Source organism: Pyrus communis, chromosome 10 (genome assembly GCF_963583255.1).
Source record: "Pyrus communis chromosome 10, drPyrComm1.1, whole genome shotgun sequence".
Lineage (NCBI taxonomy): Eukaryota > Viridiplantae > Streptophyta > Magnoliopsida > Rosales > Rosaceae > Pyrus > Pyrus communis.
In genome coordinates, this window is record NC_084812.1 from 925,874 (window position 1) to 947,280 (window position 21,407).

Consider the following 21,407-nt stretch of genomic DNA (forward strand, 5'->3'; position numbering starts at 1 on the left):
TTAATTTTTTTACTTCATTAGAAGAAAAAAGCTCGTTTATCATGGTGAATGTCCGTAATAAATTGCAATTCACCACGAACACTGTGCCTGTTAGTAATCTGGATGTGACAAAAAGTCTCAGTTTCTACCATAGGTTATGCCCATTGTCAAATACAATATAACCATGGATTGTACCCGTGGTAGATTGAGATCTAACACCATATACTATGGCCGTTGTCGATTACTAATTGACCATAACTAATGCCCGTTATAAATTATTTTCCAAAATTAAAAAAAAATAAAACTATTTAACAAATATATACTACAATATAATAACTACATAAAAAATACTTGATAATATTAGAACATAATTTAAAAATACTTGAGTTTCCAAATGAATACATAAACAATGGAAGTAATAAAGTACTATCCATGTAGTGCCTAATGAATACATAAACAACGGAAGTCATAAAGTACTATCCATGTAGTGCCAAAGTACCATTTTCTAGTCTAATTGAGTTTAAGTTGTATGACAACTAAAATTAAATGGAAATTAACCCAATAACTAAGCTAAAACTGGCCTAAGCAAGGGTGGGTGATAGTTGGCTTATTAAAAGTTTGTCACTGACTTGTGAGATGGTATAAAAACAACTTTATAGCCATATCCTCTTTAAGGTTTCTTTAAGGAAAAAAGTGAAAGATTCTCTCTCTCTGTCTCTCTCTACAAAGAGGTCGGCCATACTTAGGATGATTTACTAGCAACAGATCCTTCCTTTGTTCATTTATCTTTTCTTCACCACACATTCTTGGTGTGGAGATTTAGAGGCACCAAAATTTTGGTGCTTTTGGATATTCTTTCCTCACATCCTCAAGGAGTCAAGAGAAGTAAAGAAGAAACCATCCAAGAAGAGAAGAACACAAACACAAGAAGCATCAGGATCTTGGAGTGAACTTGAAGACCCTCTAATTGTGTGAATGCCTTGTGTAATCAAGGATGGGTTTCAAGGGTAATGAAACTCAATCTCTTTCCTTTTTAATTTGTAAAGAGTCTTATTGTGAAGTCTAGAATTATTGTTTGGCTTTTCTTGTCAAATCTTGTAAATTGTACCACTCATGCTATAGATAGATTTAGGGTTCAAATGTCATTTTTGGGATCTTACTGCTGGAAATATTTTCTCAAGAGCATAACTTTTACATCAAAGGTTTGTTCATACATATGCATTTGGCCGGGTATATCTCCACGACGGGGTGGAACAACGTGTTTGTTATGCTAATTCTTGCTATTTTTTGTGCAACTTTGTTTTTGATTCGGATTGCGAGAACCGAGATTAAAGGGAAATTGAATGAGGGAAAATGGTCTTTATATAGCCGCATAGGAGGCACACAGTGATTGAGATTTTCTAATTTCTTGTCATACCACAAAAGCAAGTAGATTTTATTCAGATCCATTTCTCTATACGTTTTTTTTTATCTCATTGTTTTGTTCAACATTCATTATTCAAAAATCAACTTATTTTTAAAATAGAAATTTGGTGACTTCGCTGCGGCAGTCCACCTAAAAAGGGTTAGAATGGCAGTTCCTGCTCCTTGGGAGGTACCAAATAAATGACTACTTGAATCGGGATTTTGAGCATAAAGATTTCACTGACCTATAAAAGGTGGACCTAATCCTTGGGGATGTGGCAATACATCTAAGAAATTATTCCATCGAACGTTTTCTCCCCTGGATCCGGGAATGGCGACATGAACTAAATGTCCTGACAAGCCAAGGAACTCACTCCGAATAGTCCTGATAAGTGATGATTTGGATGAAATTCGGCATTTTTAGATAAAGAAGTGCTTCAAATCATTGCTATTTGACTTGGACATGTTCTAAAAAAGTCGAGGCATTTCGAATTGTTTGTTGACACGGACAAAATCAAGGAAAACATTTGAAATTATTTCAATATTGGACCTTGGACATATAATAGTTCCGAATAGAATCTCTTTAGAAGGAAGATCTTTTGTCTCATGGTAGCCTGCTCCGGTTCCCTTACCAAACTTAAGAGTTAGAGAGTTAAGCGGAAATAAACATAAACAAAAGTGTTTCCCCCAAGATTGGTTGGTTAGTCATCTTGACTTGAAGCAGGTTCAAAAGATCAACTGATTGGCCGTGTATTAGCAAACGATATATATATAGGCACACGACGCATTGCTGTTCGAAATCAAGTATTGGGATTGGACTTGTCACTCGATTCATAACCTTTCAAACACAACCAATATCTATCTGAACCTCCTTTACTTGTAGGAGTACATCATGGATCTGTCGATTATGTTATGGCAAAAACCACACTCATGGCGACCTGGTCGGGAGAAACTGTAGGTATTATTGCGGGTCAATCTAACCCATCTTGAAGCCAGGACAAAACACAACTTATTGATTATACCACAAAAGTTGGTTTTTATTAATTTTCTCTTAAAAAATTTTATTTTTATTTTTTCAATATGGTGTGTATATGTCACATGGACAGTCCATGAGCCACTTAAAAGGTGAACGACTTTTGGCCCTCAATAAGACCAACTCGAATGGTGGGGTAAAAGCCAAATTTTCCTCCAAACTCACTCCAACCCAAGGGGAAAATTTGGGCAAAATGCTAAATGCTAAACCAAGGCCAAATGCCTTCCAAAATTTAGCCCAGAAATCGGAGTGGATTCCACCCAATATTTATCGGAATTTAAATTTTTTTAGATTAAAATGTTCATAAAATTAATTTACGATAATCTACATATTTAGTTTTTTTTTTAAAAAAAAAATAATTTAATAAAAAAAATAGCCTAAGTTCATTTTTTAAAGTAGCGGAGGCTATAAAGTTGTTTGTAAAAAGCCATTCTTTCGAAGTTTCGACGCTCTCTTCAAATGCAGACAGAGGAAACGAGCTGCAGGAAAATTCAGACTGTGCTGAGACAGATGAGGAACAAGAGGAGGTGGATCAAACAGTGCAGTCACCACGGGGAGATTCCGATTGCTCCGATGGTGACGGTGATAGAAAAGAGGTGGTCAAGATAAGCAATGAAAGGGGTAGAGAGAGAGAGAATTGTTGGAAGCATTGAAAGATGTCGAAGACCACTTCCGTTGGGCGTATGATTCTACGTAAATCTAGCTTAACAAGGGATCTCCAAGCCATTCGTTAACGCTAGGAAAGCTTTATGCTTTGGACGAAAACCTCTACAGCGAGCAGACGGTAATAGAGGAAACCGAGGTAATTTATGACTGAAAATCGGAAGATCTAGACACCAAAATATACGAGATTGAAATCTTGTATTTTAGAATTTTGATGCAGAGCTACAACCACAACTCGTTAAGTTGTTAGAAGGGTAAGCAAGATTTCATAGTCTGATTTTCTTTCATGGATTTTTTTTTTTTTTTTTTTTTTTTTGTTTGTTGGAGTTTTGTTCTAACCTCTCTTTCTCAATTTCTGCAGCATAATGAACAGCTCGAAGAAAATGTCCGAATTTCTGGAAGCCCAAAGGAGAATAATGTCCGAAGTGAACTCTCTCAAATGTCCGTCCAATGGAACGCTCTGCAATGACTCGAACCAGGTTGCTACTTGGAAGCTCGAAAAGGAACTTCTAAATTGGAGTACACGCTTTGCTTCGTATGTTTCTTCGCAAAAGGCGTACGTCACAGCTCTAGACCGCTGGCCAGCTAAGTTGGACGATGCCGAAACTGAAAGCAAGTTAAAATCAAAGGGAGTTAACCCGTCATCGCTTGCAATCTGTCGACATTGGTCAGATGGCCTAGATAAGCTGCCATATCAAGCAGTGACTTGTGCCATCAACAGCTTCGCGAAAGATGTCCGGTCCCTGAGGGATCAACAACATAAGGAGCGCCGACAAAAAGGGGTCGTTGACAAGCTTGCCAGAAGACTCGGGAGGGAGAATTTTTTGCAGGATACAGACCTAAAGGAACAGATGCGGACTGAGAAGAAGAAACTTCATACTATTACGGAGAAGACGCGGGATATCGCTGTGAACGGATTTCAGACGCGGTTTTCTAAAGTTTTCGGCTCCAAGGCAAAGTTTTTCGACTCCATGGCCAAGTTGTTTTAAGAGCCTGCTATAAAAAAAGTCTGGTCGTCCAAGCAAAAATGCATGCGGGACTCGTCTGAAAGCGATCGACAGATGATAGGGATGCTTTCTAGGTTTTCAGAATGTTAGGCAAATTTAAGAATGTTGGGTTTCTTTTAAAGTAAATAACTATGTACTCTTGTTCGAGTAACAGTAATCTTAACAATTACAAATTTTGAGTTCTAACAGATAAAATTTATGCACACGACTTGAAAAACTAAGGTACAATAACATTACAATCTCTCCGTTAATCCGACCAGCCTGAATACCTCGGATATACAATGTGTTCTTTCCTCGAATAAGCTTTCTAACTCTATCGTTCGCCAATAGGATACAAGTATTTATTCCAAAACTCGATAATACAAACATCTTATGTATCCTTGTTCTCTGGAACAGATTCGAGCACCAGATTTTGGATGAATGTATATACATAGGGCGAACTCAGGTCCATTGGCTGTATTATTGCTGACCAGTTGCCCATCAGGGAATTATGGACAAATAAACGAGTGATTCTATCTGTCTAAGAAGAATTTGAGATTCTGAAGTCCCTCAACAGAAATGCTTCGTCTGACTCGAGGTCTCTTTACCACCACATGTGGAGGTGGCTCCAAGTGGAAACTTACCATGACAAGCGTCAAATTGTCCGTTGCTCCCCGCTTTATTGCCTCCTCTACTATTTGCTTGCAGCACAACTTCACATCATTGTGCTCCTGCAGTACAACTCGGCTCAATTTGGAGTAGATCTACGAACCGAACATTGAAAATCCCAAAAAACATAAGTATTTCAAGTGATTGATTTGAAATTCGAGTTATTTCACGGACTAACACTCATATATTACGTCTCTCATCGGTCCGGATTGCTAATGGTTCTCGTTATCTCAGCTAGGCAATTAAGTGTCATCTTGATCCAGCTGCTTAAGGAACAGTTTGGATATAAGAAGGGCCATCGGATTGTGTTTAGGGAAACTCAGGGGTTCGGATTAGAAGTCGATCAAGAGAAATAAAATTAACCATGAAAATGAGCGTGTGTTCAATTCAATTCCCTATAATCCCATCCATTCTATTATGTTCAACGGCTCAGATTTAGTAACTTTTGTGTGCGGGGCGTGCCAACTCGTTAGCCGAGCTCGGCTGGGGAGTAAAATATGTTGATGTGGTGTTGGACTCGCTGCTGACTTCTTGATCTTGCGACTGCGGCTGATAAAGGAACACGTCTCGATCTTCGGGTTCTAAAGCCTGAAGACAAAGCTGCTAGTTTTACGAAGTTCAATATCAAATTTAGCTTTTAATGTGCCGAATGTAGTAATCAAGGGCGGAGCCAGGATTTTTTTCTTGGGTGGGCTAATTGAAAATAGTACTATAAAATCATATGTTTATTTTTTGCTTATATAAACTTATATAATAATCAATATAAAAGAACAACAATATAATATAAACTATTCTCAAAATCATAACCCTAACCGATAAATTCATGGACCATAAAAATAATTAACCTACTAATTAAATCAAGAATAAGTAAATATAGAGATTAAGAAAGTACCAAAGGTGACATTTATTGGAAGATCGCAACGGAAATTAAGGAATTGCGGAGATAAGGATTTAATTGTGGATTTAAAGACATTATTTTTCTTTTCTTGAGTAAGAAGCACAGAGACTAAATTACACAGGGTAAATGGTCTTTTTCTTTAAAGAATATGATAAAGAGGGACTGGAGATAGAACTAATTTATAATTTTTAGCATAAAACGTATTATTTATTACCTATCCTCTATAAAATATACATTAAATAATAATCTCTATTGAAATTGAGTAAGCTATAAACATGATTTTACAAAAGAATAGTTCTATTTACAAACCCATTTTTACTTTCAACACAACCTTATTAATTTTCAGTCAGTGATCTTCTCTAACTCATTCGATTCGAATAACCGAAAATTGAGAAGGATATGTGAGAAGTAAAAATAAGTGCATAGATAACACTACTCTTACAGAAAACCTCCTTGGGCTACAACCCACCTTAACCTTGTGGGTAGCTACGCCATTGGTGGTAACCTTGTAACACCTTACTTCGCCGAAAAGACTGATGAGATGACCTCTACTGACAAGGACTCAAAAATCCTTGTCGACCAAGACTTGGATAAATAACCAATCGGTCTCAAAGCAATGTTGTTTATCCAAACTAAAGGTGCTCCTTGATCGGTTAATTCTACGGCTCCAGTATTGTTTATCCAAACTGAAGATGTTACCGGTTGCCTTCATAGTGTTGTTTATCCAAACTAAAGATGTGTTGGCGGAAAAAAAAAATAAAAATCTCAAGGTTATTGAGAGGTTTCGCGAAGAGCGAGAGTTTGCATAGGGCAGTTTGTGTGTTGAATTGGAGGGAGCTTTGAATGTCGTCCACGACACTGTATTTATAGAAGCAAATGTTGTGTGGCGTGACCAGATAATTTTGTAGAGTCCAACTGCAACTCTAATTCGCAAAATTGAACTTAATCCGCGTCAGAGGCCAAGGCATATCCTTCAAATTGATTCATGGGATTTGTTCCTTAACTTTTCAAACCTAATAAAAGTTAGGCTTATCACATCACATCAGAAACCAAACCTATCTAGGCTTCTTCACAATCTTTACTATCATAACCTTTATTGAGATTTGTTCCTTGACTTTTCAAACCTAATAAAAGTTAGGCTTATCACATCACATCAGAAACCAAACCTATATAGGCTTCTTCACAATCTTTACCATCATAACCTTTACCAATGCATGCATCCTGATCCCTACCATACTTTGAAAGGACAATAATCAGTTTGCAACACACCAAATTTCGTTATGCGGAACCATGCGTTCCACTACCAAACGTGGGACGGAACGCCTCGTTCTACTACATTTCGTCTCGTCCCACGTACCAAACGGTAAATGATCCCACTCACATATTCACACACCAAAACATCCAAATCAGCTTGAATTGTGCTGCTATGTTTTCAGTTGGAAATACATATCTCATCTTTCATAATAAATTATTATTAAAAGATAATTATGATAAAACACCATAACATTATCCTTTAATAATAACAAAATGAATTATCTCCACTTTTCATCTGATGGTGTGAAGCTATATTCACTCAACGGCCTTGATTGCACGAATTGATGGTGTAAATTTGGATCCAAACATTATCCTCCAGTAAACTGAATGATTAAGAAAATTAATCACTTATGCCTGGCTCTTAACTATTCGACATGTTATTCGGCTATCCACCCCATTCATTCAAAAGATAAAAGAAAGCGGAGCCGAAAAACACCAAGCCAAAACATGCTTGCACTCGGCCTAGAGATTTTTTGAGCTAATGCCAACAACAAATGGCTTTGTGAAAACCAAGGCCATAAAATTTTAAATATCGGCCTAATTCTTTTCCACCGAATGGCCTCTCACGATTTCCTTTTGCCATGGGCCACTCTGACACACCTAAAGGAAATTAAGCCTTAGAAATTTCTGGTCTTCAAAAGCGGGTAATTATCTATACCTCCAACCTCATTCTAGGGTCCCGGCCTGGTTCTCATTAACGGTCTGTCATTAATAATGTAGCTTTTTTTTTTCAAACATCCGAGGCCAGAGTGGAAACACGAATTCAACCTTGCCGAGTAGGCCACTTGTCGAGGAAGAAGAGTCACCATAGACTAGATGACTGGCTTCTTTGCTGGATATTCAATAGACAGAACAACGTGGAGAATCAAGAACCTCAGCAGCAATATATGGTTGCCGTCAGATTGGACAGGGTGGCTCTACGCTTTCCTTCTAATTTTCAATTTTTGCCTTTTTTCTTCTTCAAATTTTAACAAAGCAGCAACTAGAGCTAGTGTGTTGATTGCATCAGCTATTTTTTTTCACAGCTTCTCGTATCCTTCTCCTCAAATCTCTCTTTGCTTTTTGGAACTTCTCCTCCATATTAAAGATAACAGTGTTTTTTTTTTTAATTGGAAACAAAATGTTGAATTTATGTTATTTTGGTCATAAAAAAAGGTAATAATTAATTTTGTTAGGGTTTCAAAAGTCATTTTACAATAGGTTAAAATATGTCATTAAAATTTTCAGTAAAAAGTAGGTGGGAAAATAGGATTGAGGGGTGGGTATATTATGATTATCATCACTCTTTATTTTGATGTTTAAAACGATATGAGTTTTTGTCAAAAAAAAAAAATAAATGTTGTATGTGCTTATGTCAAAAGAACCCAACAATCAATTGGCATATGACATATGACGATTGACTGACATATGGAACATGACTATTGACTTTCCAGGTTTCCACTATAAAATGGAGCAAAGCATTTACGTTTTTTCCCACAGAAACTAGATTAGAAGCCTTAAATTTCGCCCTACAAAGTATTGCACTGGAAACAAAGTATGCTAGCAAGTTGTTTTACAGGAGACAAAATGGGAATGGAGATGCGAGTTTTCATTGTGGTGGCCGTGGTGGCTATGTTTATACGCCTTCCCTCCGCAGCATACGCAGACGAGGGAACAGCCACTTATTATACACCTCCTTATGTTCGTAAGTATTTATTTCACCATTTTCAATGTATGATCACAACCTAAATTACTTCCTCATTGGGAAACTGGTGCTCTGTACACTGCTAGTTTTGCCATGGTGTGGAGAATTGGTGGCTCGTACATAACTTATGATGTCGATGCTCCTACTGGTATTAATTCTTATGTACATACCAGTCGGCCTTCGGAGCTCGTTCTTATCTTTAAATCTTGGAAATAACGTACAATTTTTAGGGTCCAAGAATAAGATGAAATTATATTATAGTTTGTCTAGAACCATAAACATCTTATGCTCAAAGGTTCTAAACGACGCTTTGTGCTAGTTGGGCCTAGGCGGCGAACTGAAGCCTAGGCGGACTAAGCAGATTTAAGTAAATCCATTATATTTTGTGTAAATAAGTGTCTGTTTATACTTAAAATATATATAATTTCATTATAAACTACAAAATAGAATGACATATGTATTATGAAGTATTGGAACATAATGAAAACATAGGAAACAAGCATATAGTGTGTGCTCATTTAAGTAGCTAACAAGTCTCGTACAATTTATTGAAAAAATTAAATGCAAATTGAAAGTTATCTATTTTCTGTCTAAGTGAGTCGCAACCTAGGCAGGTGCCTAGGTGGGTTTGGGCGGGCTAGGCGGGCGCCTCAGCTGGTCTAGGCATCCTTTCTTAATTTTCAAATGCTTAGGCATTAATCGGGCCGGTGACCAGCCACCTAGCACCTAGGTGGCACTAGGTGGGGATTTTTAGAACAGTAACAAACATTTTGGTACATAGATATATGTATGTATAGAAGATTTCAAACTTTGAGTAGTGTTACATTTACAATCTATTTGTACCATTTATCTAATAGAGGTAGGGTGCATTAACAAATGTGGATCCCATCACATTTAGAGAAATGATACAAATAGACAGTAAGAATAACATTTCATTGCGATATAAACATTTATCTAATGTTTGTGTTGTCAGAATTTTAATTTATCTATTATTCAATCATAAGTATTTTACCTTTTGTGTATATGTAGTCATATCATTTTGTAACCGTGTAAATATGTTAACCCGGCTTATTCAACTAATCACGTTGAAGGACTCAACTCGTTTATAAATATGTTGTGATGTTTAGGCTAACCTTACCCATGTATTTTGTGACATTTTAACCTATGACTAATTTTCTGTATCTTTTTTATTTATTTATCTAAATAAAAAAACATTAACAAATTTAGCTTCATAATTACACAAATGTCATACATTGCATACTAATAATTGGAGAAGTGAATCAGGTTCTGCATATAATACTAGTAAACGCGTTGATCGTGTCAAAATGTGGGTTACCGAGTTTGGCACTAACCCAACTCGTTTATTAGTGATCGTACTTAGGAGATCATTTCCTATTCATTTTTATATGCCAAAACTGGCAACATATATGCATGCCCTTAATTATGCATGTATTGTTTGGTGGACGTGCAGCATCCTCATGCAACGGATACCAAAATGATGGAGTGATGATAGCGGCAGCAAGCGATGCCATTTGGGGCAACAGAGCTGCGTGTGGAAGACGCTACAGTGTGACATGCATCGGAGCCACCAACCAAGGTGTGCCACAGCCTTGCAAAGGGAATAGCGTTGTCGTCAAAATTGTGGATTACTGTCCTCCTGGATGCCAAGGAACCATCGATCTCTCTCAAGAAGCCTTTGCTGCAATTGCTAACCCCGACGCCGGAAAAATCAAGATTCGTTATACCCAGTAAGCGCGCGCGCACACGTGTATATATATATATATATATATTTATATATATATATATATATTATACCAATCTATATAATTTTTTTTTTCCTTTTAGTTAATAAAATTCATCATAATTAACCTCAGAGTATGAATTGAAATTTTATTTGCTCTCGGTTTTGTGGTGGGTATGCAGGGTTTGAAGCAAGCACGCTCTCCAAGAATGAATAAAGTAGTCATTTAGACTAAGGTGGTCATATCATATGGTCCAAGGACCACTTGTAGTAACACCTATCAAGTAATTGTGTTTCACAATTTCAGACGTGATGAACTGATGTTATGAATAAATGTGTGTTTATATATTCAAATAAAGAGTTTAAATATTATTTTTCATTGTACAACATCTTTATGCACTTACTCGAATATATATATAAAGTAGTACTACTCACATATGCATTTTTAATTGTGATATACCATTTTGACTTTTGGACCGTCAGATAAGATGTATAGCATTATTTAAATATGTGTATTTGATAATTAAAATATGACTTTAGCTCCTTATACTTATTTTTTTTTACTTCATTAGAAGAAAAAAGCTCGTTTATCACGGTGAATGCCCGTAATAAATTACAATCCACCACGAACACTGTACCCGTTAGTATTCTGGATGTGACAAAAAGTTTCAATTTCTACCACAGGCTACGCCCATTGTCAAATGCAATATAACCACGGATTGCACCCGCGGTAGATTAAGATCTAACAACATATGCTATGGCCGTTGTCGATTACTAATTGACCATAACTAATGCCCGTTATAAATTATTTTCCAAAATTCAAAAAAAATAAAACTATTTAACAAATATATACTACAATATAATAACTACATAAAAAAATACTTGATAATATTATAACATAATTTTAAAATACTTGAGTTTCCAAATGAATACATAAACAATGGAAGTCATAAAGTACTATCCATGTAGTGCCTAATGAATACATAAACAACGGAAGTCATAAAGTATTATCCATGTAGTGCCAAAGTACCATTTTCTAGTCTAATTAAGTACAACCTAAAATTACTCTCCAACTCGGACGTACTTTGATGGCCAAGCAATTGTACTAGATATAGCATCCTTCAGGACACGAAATTCACTTGTAGGGCAGTACAAAGATATATTCTCCACTCTAACAATAGTTACCCAAACTTTCCAACAATCAAGACCAAGCACTATGTGATGAACTTTCGCCTCAGGATTTGTTGATTCTATGTCTCCAGTTGAAGACATCAAGACAAGTTAAACAAAATCAGTTTCATTGTCACGTCCCAGTCTAGACTCCGCTGTACCATGATATTGTCTGCTTTAGGCCCTGGCCACGCCATCACGGTTTTGTTTCTGAAAACTCACATGAGAACTTCCTAGTGAGTCACCCATCCTAGGATTACTCTCGCCCGAACTCTCTTAACTTTGGAGTTCTGATGGAATCCGAAGCCAGTGAGTTCCCGAAAGGCCTCGTGCTATATGGATGTGGGCATGTACATATAAGGCATATCAGCCCCTCTCCGTTGGTTGATGTGAGATGTTATAATCCACCTCCTTTAGGGGCCTGACGCCCTCGTCGGCACACTCGCACCACACGGCAGAATGGCTCTGATACCATTATGTCATATCCCAATCTCGACTCCACCGTAGCACGATATTGCCCGCTTTGGGCCCCGGCCACACCCTCACGGTTTTGTTTCTGGGAACTCACACGAGAACTTCCCAATGGGTTACCCATCCTGGGATTGCTCTCGCCCGAACTCGCTTAACTTCAAAGTTCCGATGGAATCCGAAGCTAGTGAGTTCCCCAAAAGCCTCGTGCTATATGAAGGTGAGCATGTACATATAAGGCACATCACTCCCTCTGAGTTGGTCAATGTGGGATGTTAGGCTTGATTTCTCCAACTCATTCTCCTTGACTCGACAAATATCACCGCTCCAATCTTCACGAGCCAGGGCTGGCCCTAAGATCCTATTATGGGAAGATGGGTTGCTACCAATCATGAAGGTCTACCATGAGACAATTGGAGGAATGCACACGTCAAGTACAATTATGTCAACGACAGTTGAGGTGAAGCCATTGAATCTGGTCAAGACTTCTGTGCAGCATGATTGTGCTCTCGAAGCCTATCCTTTGAATCATTGAAAGTTTGAAGAATGTTGACTACGATGCCGTTGTCCACCATTATTCTATTGACTATTGACACGCCTCGACCCCGAGGTCATAGGGACATCGAGATGGTCACGTGCTGGCCGACACTCGAAGGGTGACGAAAGCCATTTAATTTAAACAAAAACTAAGAAATAAACTAAAGTACGCAATAAAGGCTAAAACACGAATAAAAGTTTAACTTCTAAATATTGAAATTAGGTAAACACACAACACGTCCAGAGCATAAGTCTAAAACAGAGTACAAGCAGAACCAAGATAAAGAAGTGCTATTACAATATACGGCGAAGCGGAGCGAATACGACACAAATCACTGGTAGGGGAACGCCTCGTAGCTCAAGTCTAAATCCTCGTTCCTAGGTCCTGAAGGGGGCGCAAAACAAAGGTGAGTGGACCAAGTTTATATATATATATATATATATATATATATATACAATAATAATAAAACAGTTATCAACGTACTAACCCATAAAACAGTTATCAACGTACTAACCCCCAGGTTTTATGAAAACACATATATAATGAGAAACATAGGTTTTCCGAAATCTAGCATGTCGTGCAATGTCTCAAATCATAATTCGCATAAAATAGTAATCACTAGTGAATGTCCGATATAACTCTTTAGGCCCCATGCCGGCTCCCCGTCTCTGAGCAGACAGTCAGAGGAAAATACACTTCAGGCCCAATGCCGGCTCCCCGTCTTTGAGCAGACAGTCAGAGGAAAACACACTCCAGGCCCTATGCCAACACCAACCCGTCGCCCGGGACGGACCGGATCTATCCCTACGTCCCGTAGCGGAAATGACCACTAGGTAAGTATAAAACCAGTGAACATACATATATTGAAAATCAACTTCATAGTATAAAGTCATCCATCATCTATACTATAAAGAAGTGTTCTAAACATGTTCTAAATATCATATCGTCATCCATCAGATATTCTATAAGAACATGGGTTATAGGAAAAATAGAATAATTCAAACTAGTCTCAATAAACATGTTATCTCGTAAAACGTTCATAAATCATAATCATCAAATCATGCTTTTCATGTATGCATTTCTACTATCAAAACATGCATTTTCAGAAGGGGTCCACTCACCGTACACCGATGGTGCAAGCCGTACCAAATAGGAATAACGGAATCACCGCTAAGAATCGCACCTAAACACATAATTGATACTTTCAGTCAAACTCTACTTAAACAATTGAATTTGAGAAAACGAACATCGGAACGGGTTCAGAACGTCGAAATTAGCCTAGGAGGGTCCCCGCACGAAAACTCGAAAAGTCAACGGTCAAAGTCAACGTTGACCGTTGACTGGTCAAAGTCAAAAGTCAACGCTGACCGTTGACTCAGTCAACGGGTCAACGGGTCAACAGGTCACGAGTCCATGGGTTTGGGTTTTAGGATTTTGGGCTTTGGGTTTTGGGTTTAGGTTTTAAGTGGGTTGGATTTGGGTAAAAAGGAAAATGGGTTTGGGTTTTTGAACCTCACAGCCCAAGGCCTAATTAAAAAGGGGAAATGGGTTTGGGCTGCAACCAAGGCCCTAAGGCCTTTGGGTTTTTTAAAATGAAACAAAATAAAAATAAAAAAGGAAAAGGTTTAGGGTTTTGGGCCAGAGACCAAACAGGCCTAAGGCCCGTGTGATGGTGGAGATCGGCCCGAAGGCCTGGGTGCGCCAGAGAAGAACACCGGAGCTTCCATAGCTCCGGCCAACTTCAAACACTCAAACAAGCCCCCGATCTAGGTACCAAAATGAAGCACTAGCCGAGAGAAGTAGTTTTATACCTTTGGTTCGCCGTAAAACGGCTTGTGGTGGCCGGAAAATCCCTTGGAAATCACACACTCGCCGGAAAATTTGGGTAAGCCTTCACCCGTGCCAAAACTCTCCAAAACCTTGAAAATTCATGAACCCATCTCAGTAACCACATCTAGGCAACGTCTAACGTAAGAAAAAGGAAGAATTATGGCTTACCCAACTGGAAAAACAACAAAACTCGTCGGAGGTGTTCGTATCCTCCCAGCGCCATGAGCAGGGGAGAGAGAGAGAGAGATGCAGTTGAATGGCGACGATGGTGACTCTCCCTGAGTTGGTGCAACTGGGGGTGTGTGTGTGTCTTTCACGGGGAAGAAGAAGAGAGAAATGGGGGAGTTTTCGAAAGAAAGGAGAAGGTGCAAAAAAAACAAAACCAAAGGAAGGAAAAGAAGAAAAAAGAAAAAGAAGAAAGAAGAAAGGAGGGACACGGCAGGGAGGGGACAAAAGAGAAAAAGGGAAGTGGGTTAGGGTGCTGCCACGTGGCAGCCTAGGGATAGAGTAATAGACTAAATTTTTAGATCTTGATTGTGTGACAAAATGAAGACTAAAGTGATAATTCTATAAATTTTTAGGGAGAATTACAGAATTATCCTTATAAGCAAGGGCGGGTGTAACAACTATAGCATGAGCCAATTGGGAGAGATAACCAGGGCGTCATTGTAGAGGAAGTTTACTCTTTCGACCTCCTAACCCATAAAGCCAATGAGAAAAGTTTATTCATTCAGCCTCCTAACCCATAAAGCCACTGAGGGAAGTTTACTCATTCAGCCTCATAATCACTATTTATAGTATCATGTATACAATGAATAATAGAATCCAAGGAATGTAATCAACCTAAGAAAAAAGTAATCTAAGTAAGTTAGATCAATACGACCTTTCTCTTATGTTCATTCCTAAAACGTTCCTAGCCATATGATTGTTAATTAGGCATTGGCAATCTGCTTAGGTTAGTTTGTGTAATGTTAACTCAAGCAAGAGTATGACTAGTCTCAAGTCATTTAATGTTGGACGCTAAGGCAAATACATAGGTGCTCAAAAGGTTGTTAAGTCCACTGAACAACAATCAAAAGCGAGCTCTAAAATACATATCATGTAATAACTCATAAGTTACAATAATGAAAAGTAGTCATTTGACTTGATGCATCATAGTTTACTAGTGGTTAGGTCCTTGACATTTGACTATGTCAAAGGCATTCCACTGAGGGTGTCCATGACATTGTTGGGGTCAAGCTACCTAGTCATGTAGATATGTGAATGTACGACAAGGGATCTCTAACTTTCCATGGTGGGAGGGGAATACTCTAAGATATGATTAAAGAGTCTTTGGCCAAAACATATGAATATGACGTAGGAAGTATATTCCAAATCATATTCAATATAACCTTTTAGAGAAGTATCACATTGGATAGTAGACATGAAACAATCTATCATTTAAACAATGTGATCAAGAGTATTGAATTAGAGAATAACATTATAGCATTATAGTTGTAACTGGATAGGTTCTCCAACCATTTTTACTTAGCTTGGGTAGCCATAACATATTGTTAAGTGTCATTCATGGTTTGTGGATGCACTAAAGATTAGCAATCACTAATCTTCTTCAAAGAGAGAATTGAAATGCGGTTGCAATTCACAATCGATCGTTAAGAGTAACAATCGCCCATTGCCTCGATAATTGGAACCTAATTGATCTACACTGGGTAAGGATGAATATGAGGAATATAAATGAGATGGATAAACAATTAAATAGTTTATTTGAGCATGGTCAAGATTAATTAATTTGTTAATTAATCATATAAAATATTTTGTATTAGGCTTTATGTTAGTTTTGGGGTTCAGAGCCTAAAAGGGTTTTGGTCCACAAGTCATATTGAGTTTAAGTTGTATGACAACTAAAAATTAAATGGAAATTAACCCAATAACTAAGCTAAAACAGGCCTAAGCAAGGGTGGGTGATAGTTGGCTTATTACAAGTTTGCCACTAACTTGTGAGATGGTATAAAAATAACTTTATAGCCATATCCTCTTTAAGGTTTCTTTAAGGAAAAAAGGGAAAGATTCTCTCTCTCTATCTCTCTCTCTCTACAAAGAGGTCGGCCATACTTAGGGTGATTTACTAGCAACAGATCATTCCTTAGTTCATTTATCTTTTCTTCACCACACATTCTTGGTGTGGAGACTTAGAGGCACCAAAATTTTCGTGCTTTTGGAGATTCTTTCCTTACATCCTCAAGGAGTCAAGAGAAGTAAAGAAGAAACCATCCAAGAAGAGAAGAACACAAACATAGGAAGCATCAGGATCTTGGAGTGAACTTGAAGACCCTCTAATTGTGTGAATGCCTTGTGTAAGCAAGGATGAGCTTCAAGGGTAATGAAACTCAATCTCTTTCCTTTTTAATTTGTAAAGAGTCTTATTGTGAAGTCTAGAATTATTGTTTGGCTTTTCTTGTCAAATCTTGTAAATTGTACCACTCATGATGTAGATAGATTTGGAGTTCAAATGTCATTTTTGGGATCTTACTGCTGGAAATATTTTCTCAAGAGCTTAACTTTTACATCAAAGGTTTGTTCATACATATGCATTTGGCCGGATATATCTCCACGATGGGGTGGAACAACGTGTTTGTTATGCTAATTCTTGCTATTTTTTGTGCAACTTTGTTTTTGATTCGGATTGCGAGAACCGAGATTAAAGGGAAATTGAATGAGGGAAAATGGTCTTTATATAGCCGCATAGGAGGCACACAGTGATTGAGATTTTCTAATTTCTTGTCATACCACAAAAGCAAGTAGATTTTAGGCATATCCATTTCTCTGTACGTTTTTTTATCTTATTGTTTTGTTCAACATTCATTATTCAAAAATCAACTTATTTTTAAAATAGAAATTTGGTGACTTCGCTGCGGCAATCCACCTCAAAAGGGTTAGAATGGTAGTTCTTGCTCCTTTGGAGGTACCAAATAAATGACTAATTGAATCGGGATTTTGAGCACAAAGATTCCATTGACCTGTAAAAGGTGGACCTAATCCTTGGGGATGTGGCAATACATCTAAGAAATTATTCCATTGAACGTTTTCTCCCCTGGATCCGGGAATGGCGACATGAACTAAATGTCCTGTCCAAGCCAAGGAACTCACTCCGAAGAGTCCTGATAAGTGATGATTTGGATGAAATTCGGCATTTTTAGATAAAGAAGTGCTTCAAATCATTGCTATTTGACTTGGACATGTTCTAAAAAAGTCGAGGCATTTCGAATTGTTTGTTGACACGGACAAAATCAAGGAAAACATTTGAAATTATTTCAACATTGGACCTTGGACATATAATAGTTCCGAATAGAATCTCTTTAGAAAGAAGATCTTTTGTCTCATGGTAGCCTGCTCTGGTTCCTTTACGAAACTTAAAACGTTAGAGAGTTAAGCGGAAATAAACATAAACAAAAGTGTTTCCCCCAAGATTGGTTGGTTAGTCATCTTGACTTGAAGCAGGTTCAAAATATCAACTAATTGGCCGTGTATTAGCAGACGATATATATATATATATATATATATATATATATATATATATATATATATATATATATATATATATATAGGCACACGTTGCATTGCCGTTCGAAATCAAGTATTGGGATTGAACTTGTCACTCGATTCATAACCTTTCAAACACAACCAATATCTATCTGAACCTCCTTTACTTGTAGGAGTACATCTTGGATCTGTTGATTATGTTATGGCAGAAACCCCACTCATGACGATCTGGTCGGGAGAAACTGTAGGTACTATTGCAGGTCAATCTAACCCTTCTTGAAGCCAGGACAAAACACAACTTATTGATTATACCACAAAAGTTGGTTTTTATTAATTTTGTCTTAAAATTTTTTATTTTTATTTTTTCAATTTGGTGTGTATATGTCACGTGGACAGTCCATGAGCCACTTAAAAGGTGAACGACTTTTGGCCCTCACTAAACCCACTGTCGTGAACGAATTGAACGCATACTCTAACAATCATATATCTGAGTGCACCAAAATGACAATTTAACCCTCGTAAGTAGCTCGATTGTTGTTCACGTGACAAATGTGAAAACAATTTTGAATAGGGGTTCAATTGAATGTGCCTTTAAAATGACTGAAAAAGTTTTTGGTTAAAATGTTTTTAAAACTAATCTTTAATAAAAACGTAAGTGAATCTTAGAAAAGTACTTGAAGTGCTTTCTGGAAGAACTTTAAGTGTTTTTGAAACTCAAAAATATTTTTTCTAAAAACCCTTGTAGTTATTTTAAAAGCGGTTTCATTTATTCTAAAAGCACTTTCAGATAAACCTTCCAATGTTGAATGATTTAAAACCGAGCACAAACATGGCATGTCGTCAATTTCTTTTAATGAAGATAAAATGGGAAAAGGGATCCCGAGCTAAATCCACCAATCCAGGCCCTTGAAATTTGATCCAACTGCCAAGGTTATTATAACTTTTAAAGAAGGTCCTGTTTTTAGACGTTGGAACAAATTTCGATCCCTTTCCGATAAAATGATGTGGTTTCGGCCCCCGTTTCCTGTTCTTTGCCCGCGCAAGCACTTTGTACCTTCAGGCCCAAGGAAGAAAAAAAGGGAAAGGGTTTCCCTACTGGCCGTGGGATTACTCAAAACAGTTAGAAATGACCTATTTTTGATAGGAAAACCATGTCAATTACTTGTTTAAACATGGATTTCTACGCACCACTATAAGACCTGGTTTGGTACTGAGGTGATTCTGAAAAAAGCTGGTATCAAAAAAAGCTGGGAGCTGTTTTTGTGTTTGGTAAACATTCAGCTTCAGCTTTTTTTCACAGTTTTGGGTGAAAAAAAGCCAAAAACAAGAAGCTGCAAAACCCAGCTTTGAAAAATCAGCTTTTTTTCACATCTGTTTTACATAAAAGTTTACCAAACACTATAATACTGTTTTTTTTTTTCAAAAGCACTTTTACAAAAAAGTTTACCAAACACTCTGCTGCTTTATTTCACAGCCGCTTATTCTCACAGCACAGCAGAATCAGTTTTTTTTCAAAGCACAGCAATACCAAACCAGCCCTAAATCAACACCCTCCCTCCCGCCACCATGAACGAACACAAACAACACCAACAGTTTCTCGTGCTCTTAATTTCCCGGCCGCGAAAAACTTGTAAGTCGAGAGGAATTCAACTTCTAAGTCGAGACATGGGTTCGGCTGGCTCGAAGAGTAAACAAGACAATGCGAAGAGAAAGGACTTGATGAAATCAGTAAAGATGAACAGGTACGCGTTTGCGGGTGCACTGCGCGAGCATATTCTCGCGCTCCTTAAAGTAGCGGAGGCTATAAAGTTGTTTGTAGAAAGCCATTCTTTCGAAGTTTCAATGCTCTCTTCAAATGCAGACAGAGGAAACGAGCTGCAGGAAAATTCAGACGGTGCTGAGACAGATGAGGAACAAGAGGAGGTGGATCAAACAGTGCAGTCACCACGGGGAGATTCCGATTGCTCCAATAGTGACGGTGATAGAAAAGAGGTGGTCAAGATAAGTAATGAAAGGGGTAGAGAGAGAGAATTGTTGGAAGCATTGAAAGATGTCGAAGACTACTTCCGTTGGGCGTATGATTCCGTCGGGCGTATGATTTTACGTAAATCTAGCTTAAGAAGTTCTTCAACACGGGCTTGTTTCGATAGTGGTCTCCTCGGTGACAAGGGATCTCCAAGCCATTCGTTAACGCTAGGAAAGCTTTATGCTTTGGACGAAAACCTCTACAGCGAGCAGAAGGTAATAGAGGAAACCGAGGTAGTTTATGACCGAAAATCGGAAGATCTAGACACCAAAATATACGAGATTGAAATCTTGTATTTTAGAATTTTGACGGCCAAAAAGAATGCTAAATCAACTCCGAGATAATAAGGAAAATGAGAGATGCAGAGCTACAACCACAACTCGTTAAGTTGTTAAAAGGGTAAGCTAGATTTCATAGTCTGATTTTCTTTCATGGTTTTTTTTTCGTTTGTTGGAGTTTTGTTCTAACCTCTCCTTCTCAATTTCTGCAGCATAATGAAAAACTCGAAGAAAATGTCCGAATTTCTGGAAGCCCAAAGGAGAATAATGTCCGAAGTGAACTCTCTCAAATGTCCGTCCAATGGAACGCTCTGCAATGACTCGAACCATGTTGCTACTTGGAAGCTCGAAAAGGAACTTTTAAATTGGAGTACACGCTTTGCTTCGTATGTTTCTTCGCAAAAGGCGTACGTCACAACTCTAGACCGCTGGCTAGCTAAGTGGGACGATGCCGAAACTGAAAGCAAGTTAAAATCCAACGGGGTTAACCCGTCATCGCTTGCAATCTGTCGACATTGGTCAGATGGCCTAGATAAGCTGCCATATCAAGCAGTGACTTGTGCCATCAACAGCTTCGCGAAAGATGTCCGGTCCCTGAGGGATCAACAACACAAGGAGCGCCGACAAAAAGGGGTGGTTGACAAGCTTGCCAGAAGACTCGGGAGGGAGAATTTTTTGCAGGATACAGACCTAAAGGAACAGATGCGGACTGAGAAGAAGAAACTTCATACTATTACGCAGAAGACGTGGGATATCGCTGTGAACGGATTTCAGACGCGGTTTTCTAAAGTTTTTGGCTCCAAGGCAAAGTTTTTCGACTCCATGGCCAAGTTGTTTTCAGAGCCTGCTACAAAAAAGTCTGGTCGTCCAAGCAAAAATGCATGCGGGACTCGTGTCAAAGCGATCGACAGATGAAAGGGATGCGTACTAGGTTTTCAGAATGTTAGGCAACTTTAAGAATGTTGGGTTTCTTTTAAAGTATATAACTATGTACTCTTGTTCGAATAACAGTAATCTTAAGAATTACAAATTTTGAGTTCTAACAGATAAAATTTATGCACACGACTTGAAAAACTAAGGTACAATAACATTACAATCTCTCCGTTAATCCGACCAGCCTGAATACCTCGGATATACAATGTGTTCTTTCCTCGAATAAGCTTTCTAGCTCTATCGTTCGCCAATA

General features: G+C 38.0%; 2 protein-coding genes across 2 annotated transcripts; both read left to right on the plus strand.

The window, feature by feature from the left end:
• Positions 1-8,434: 8,434 nt before the first annotated feature.
• LOC137746481 (EG45-like domain containing protein) lies at positions 8,435-10,751 on the plus strand. Its single transcript, XM_068486503.1, has 3 exons — positions 8,435-8,630; positions 10,102-10,378; positions 10,554-10,751. Exons 1-3 carry the CDS (start codon positions 8,483-8,485, stop codon positions 10,558-10,560), a joined length of 432 nt encoding a protein of 143 aa, XP_068342604.1. The 5' UTR covers positions 8,435-8,482; the 3' UTR covers positions 10,561-10,751.
• An 8,831-nt stretch (positions 10,752-19,582) lies between these two features.
• LOC137746855 (protein ALTERED PHOSPHATE STARVATION RESPONSE 1-like) lies at positions 19,583-21,136 on the plus strand. Its single transcript, XM_068486868.1, has 2 exons — positions 19,583-20,235; positions 20,434-21,136. The coding sequence occupies exons 1-2, from the start codon at positions 19,583-19,585 to the stop codon at positions 21,134-21,136; spliced, it is 1,356 nt and encodes a 451-aa protein (XP_068342969.1).
• Positions 21,137-21,407: the final 271 nt, after the last annotated feature.

Excerpts from the sequence above, each read along its gene's own strand:
- LOC137746481 (XM_068486503.1), top strand. The coding sequence starts at position 8,483 with ATGCTAGCAAGTTGTTTTACAGGAGACAAAATGGGAATGGAGATGCGA. Across the intron at positions 8,631-10,101 it reads TTATACACCTCCTTATGTTC|CATCCTCATGCAACGGATAC; the intron begins GTAAGTATTTAT and ends GTGGACGTGCAG.
- LOC137746855 (XM_068486868.1), top strand. The coding sequence starts at position 19,583 with ATGGGTTCGGCTGGCTCGAAGAGTAAACAAGACAATGCGAAGAGAAAG. Across the intron at positions 20,236-20,433 it reads ATATACGAGATTGAAATCTT|CATAATGAAAAACTCGAAGA; the intron begins GTATTTTAGAAT and ends CAATTTCTGCAG.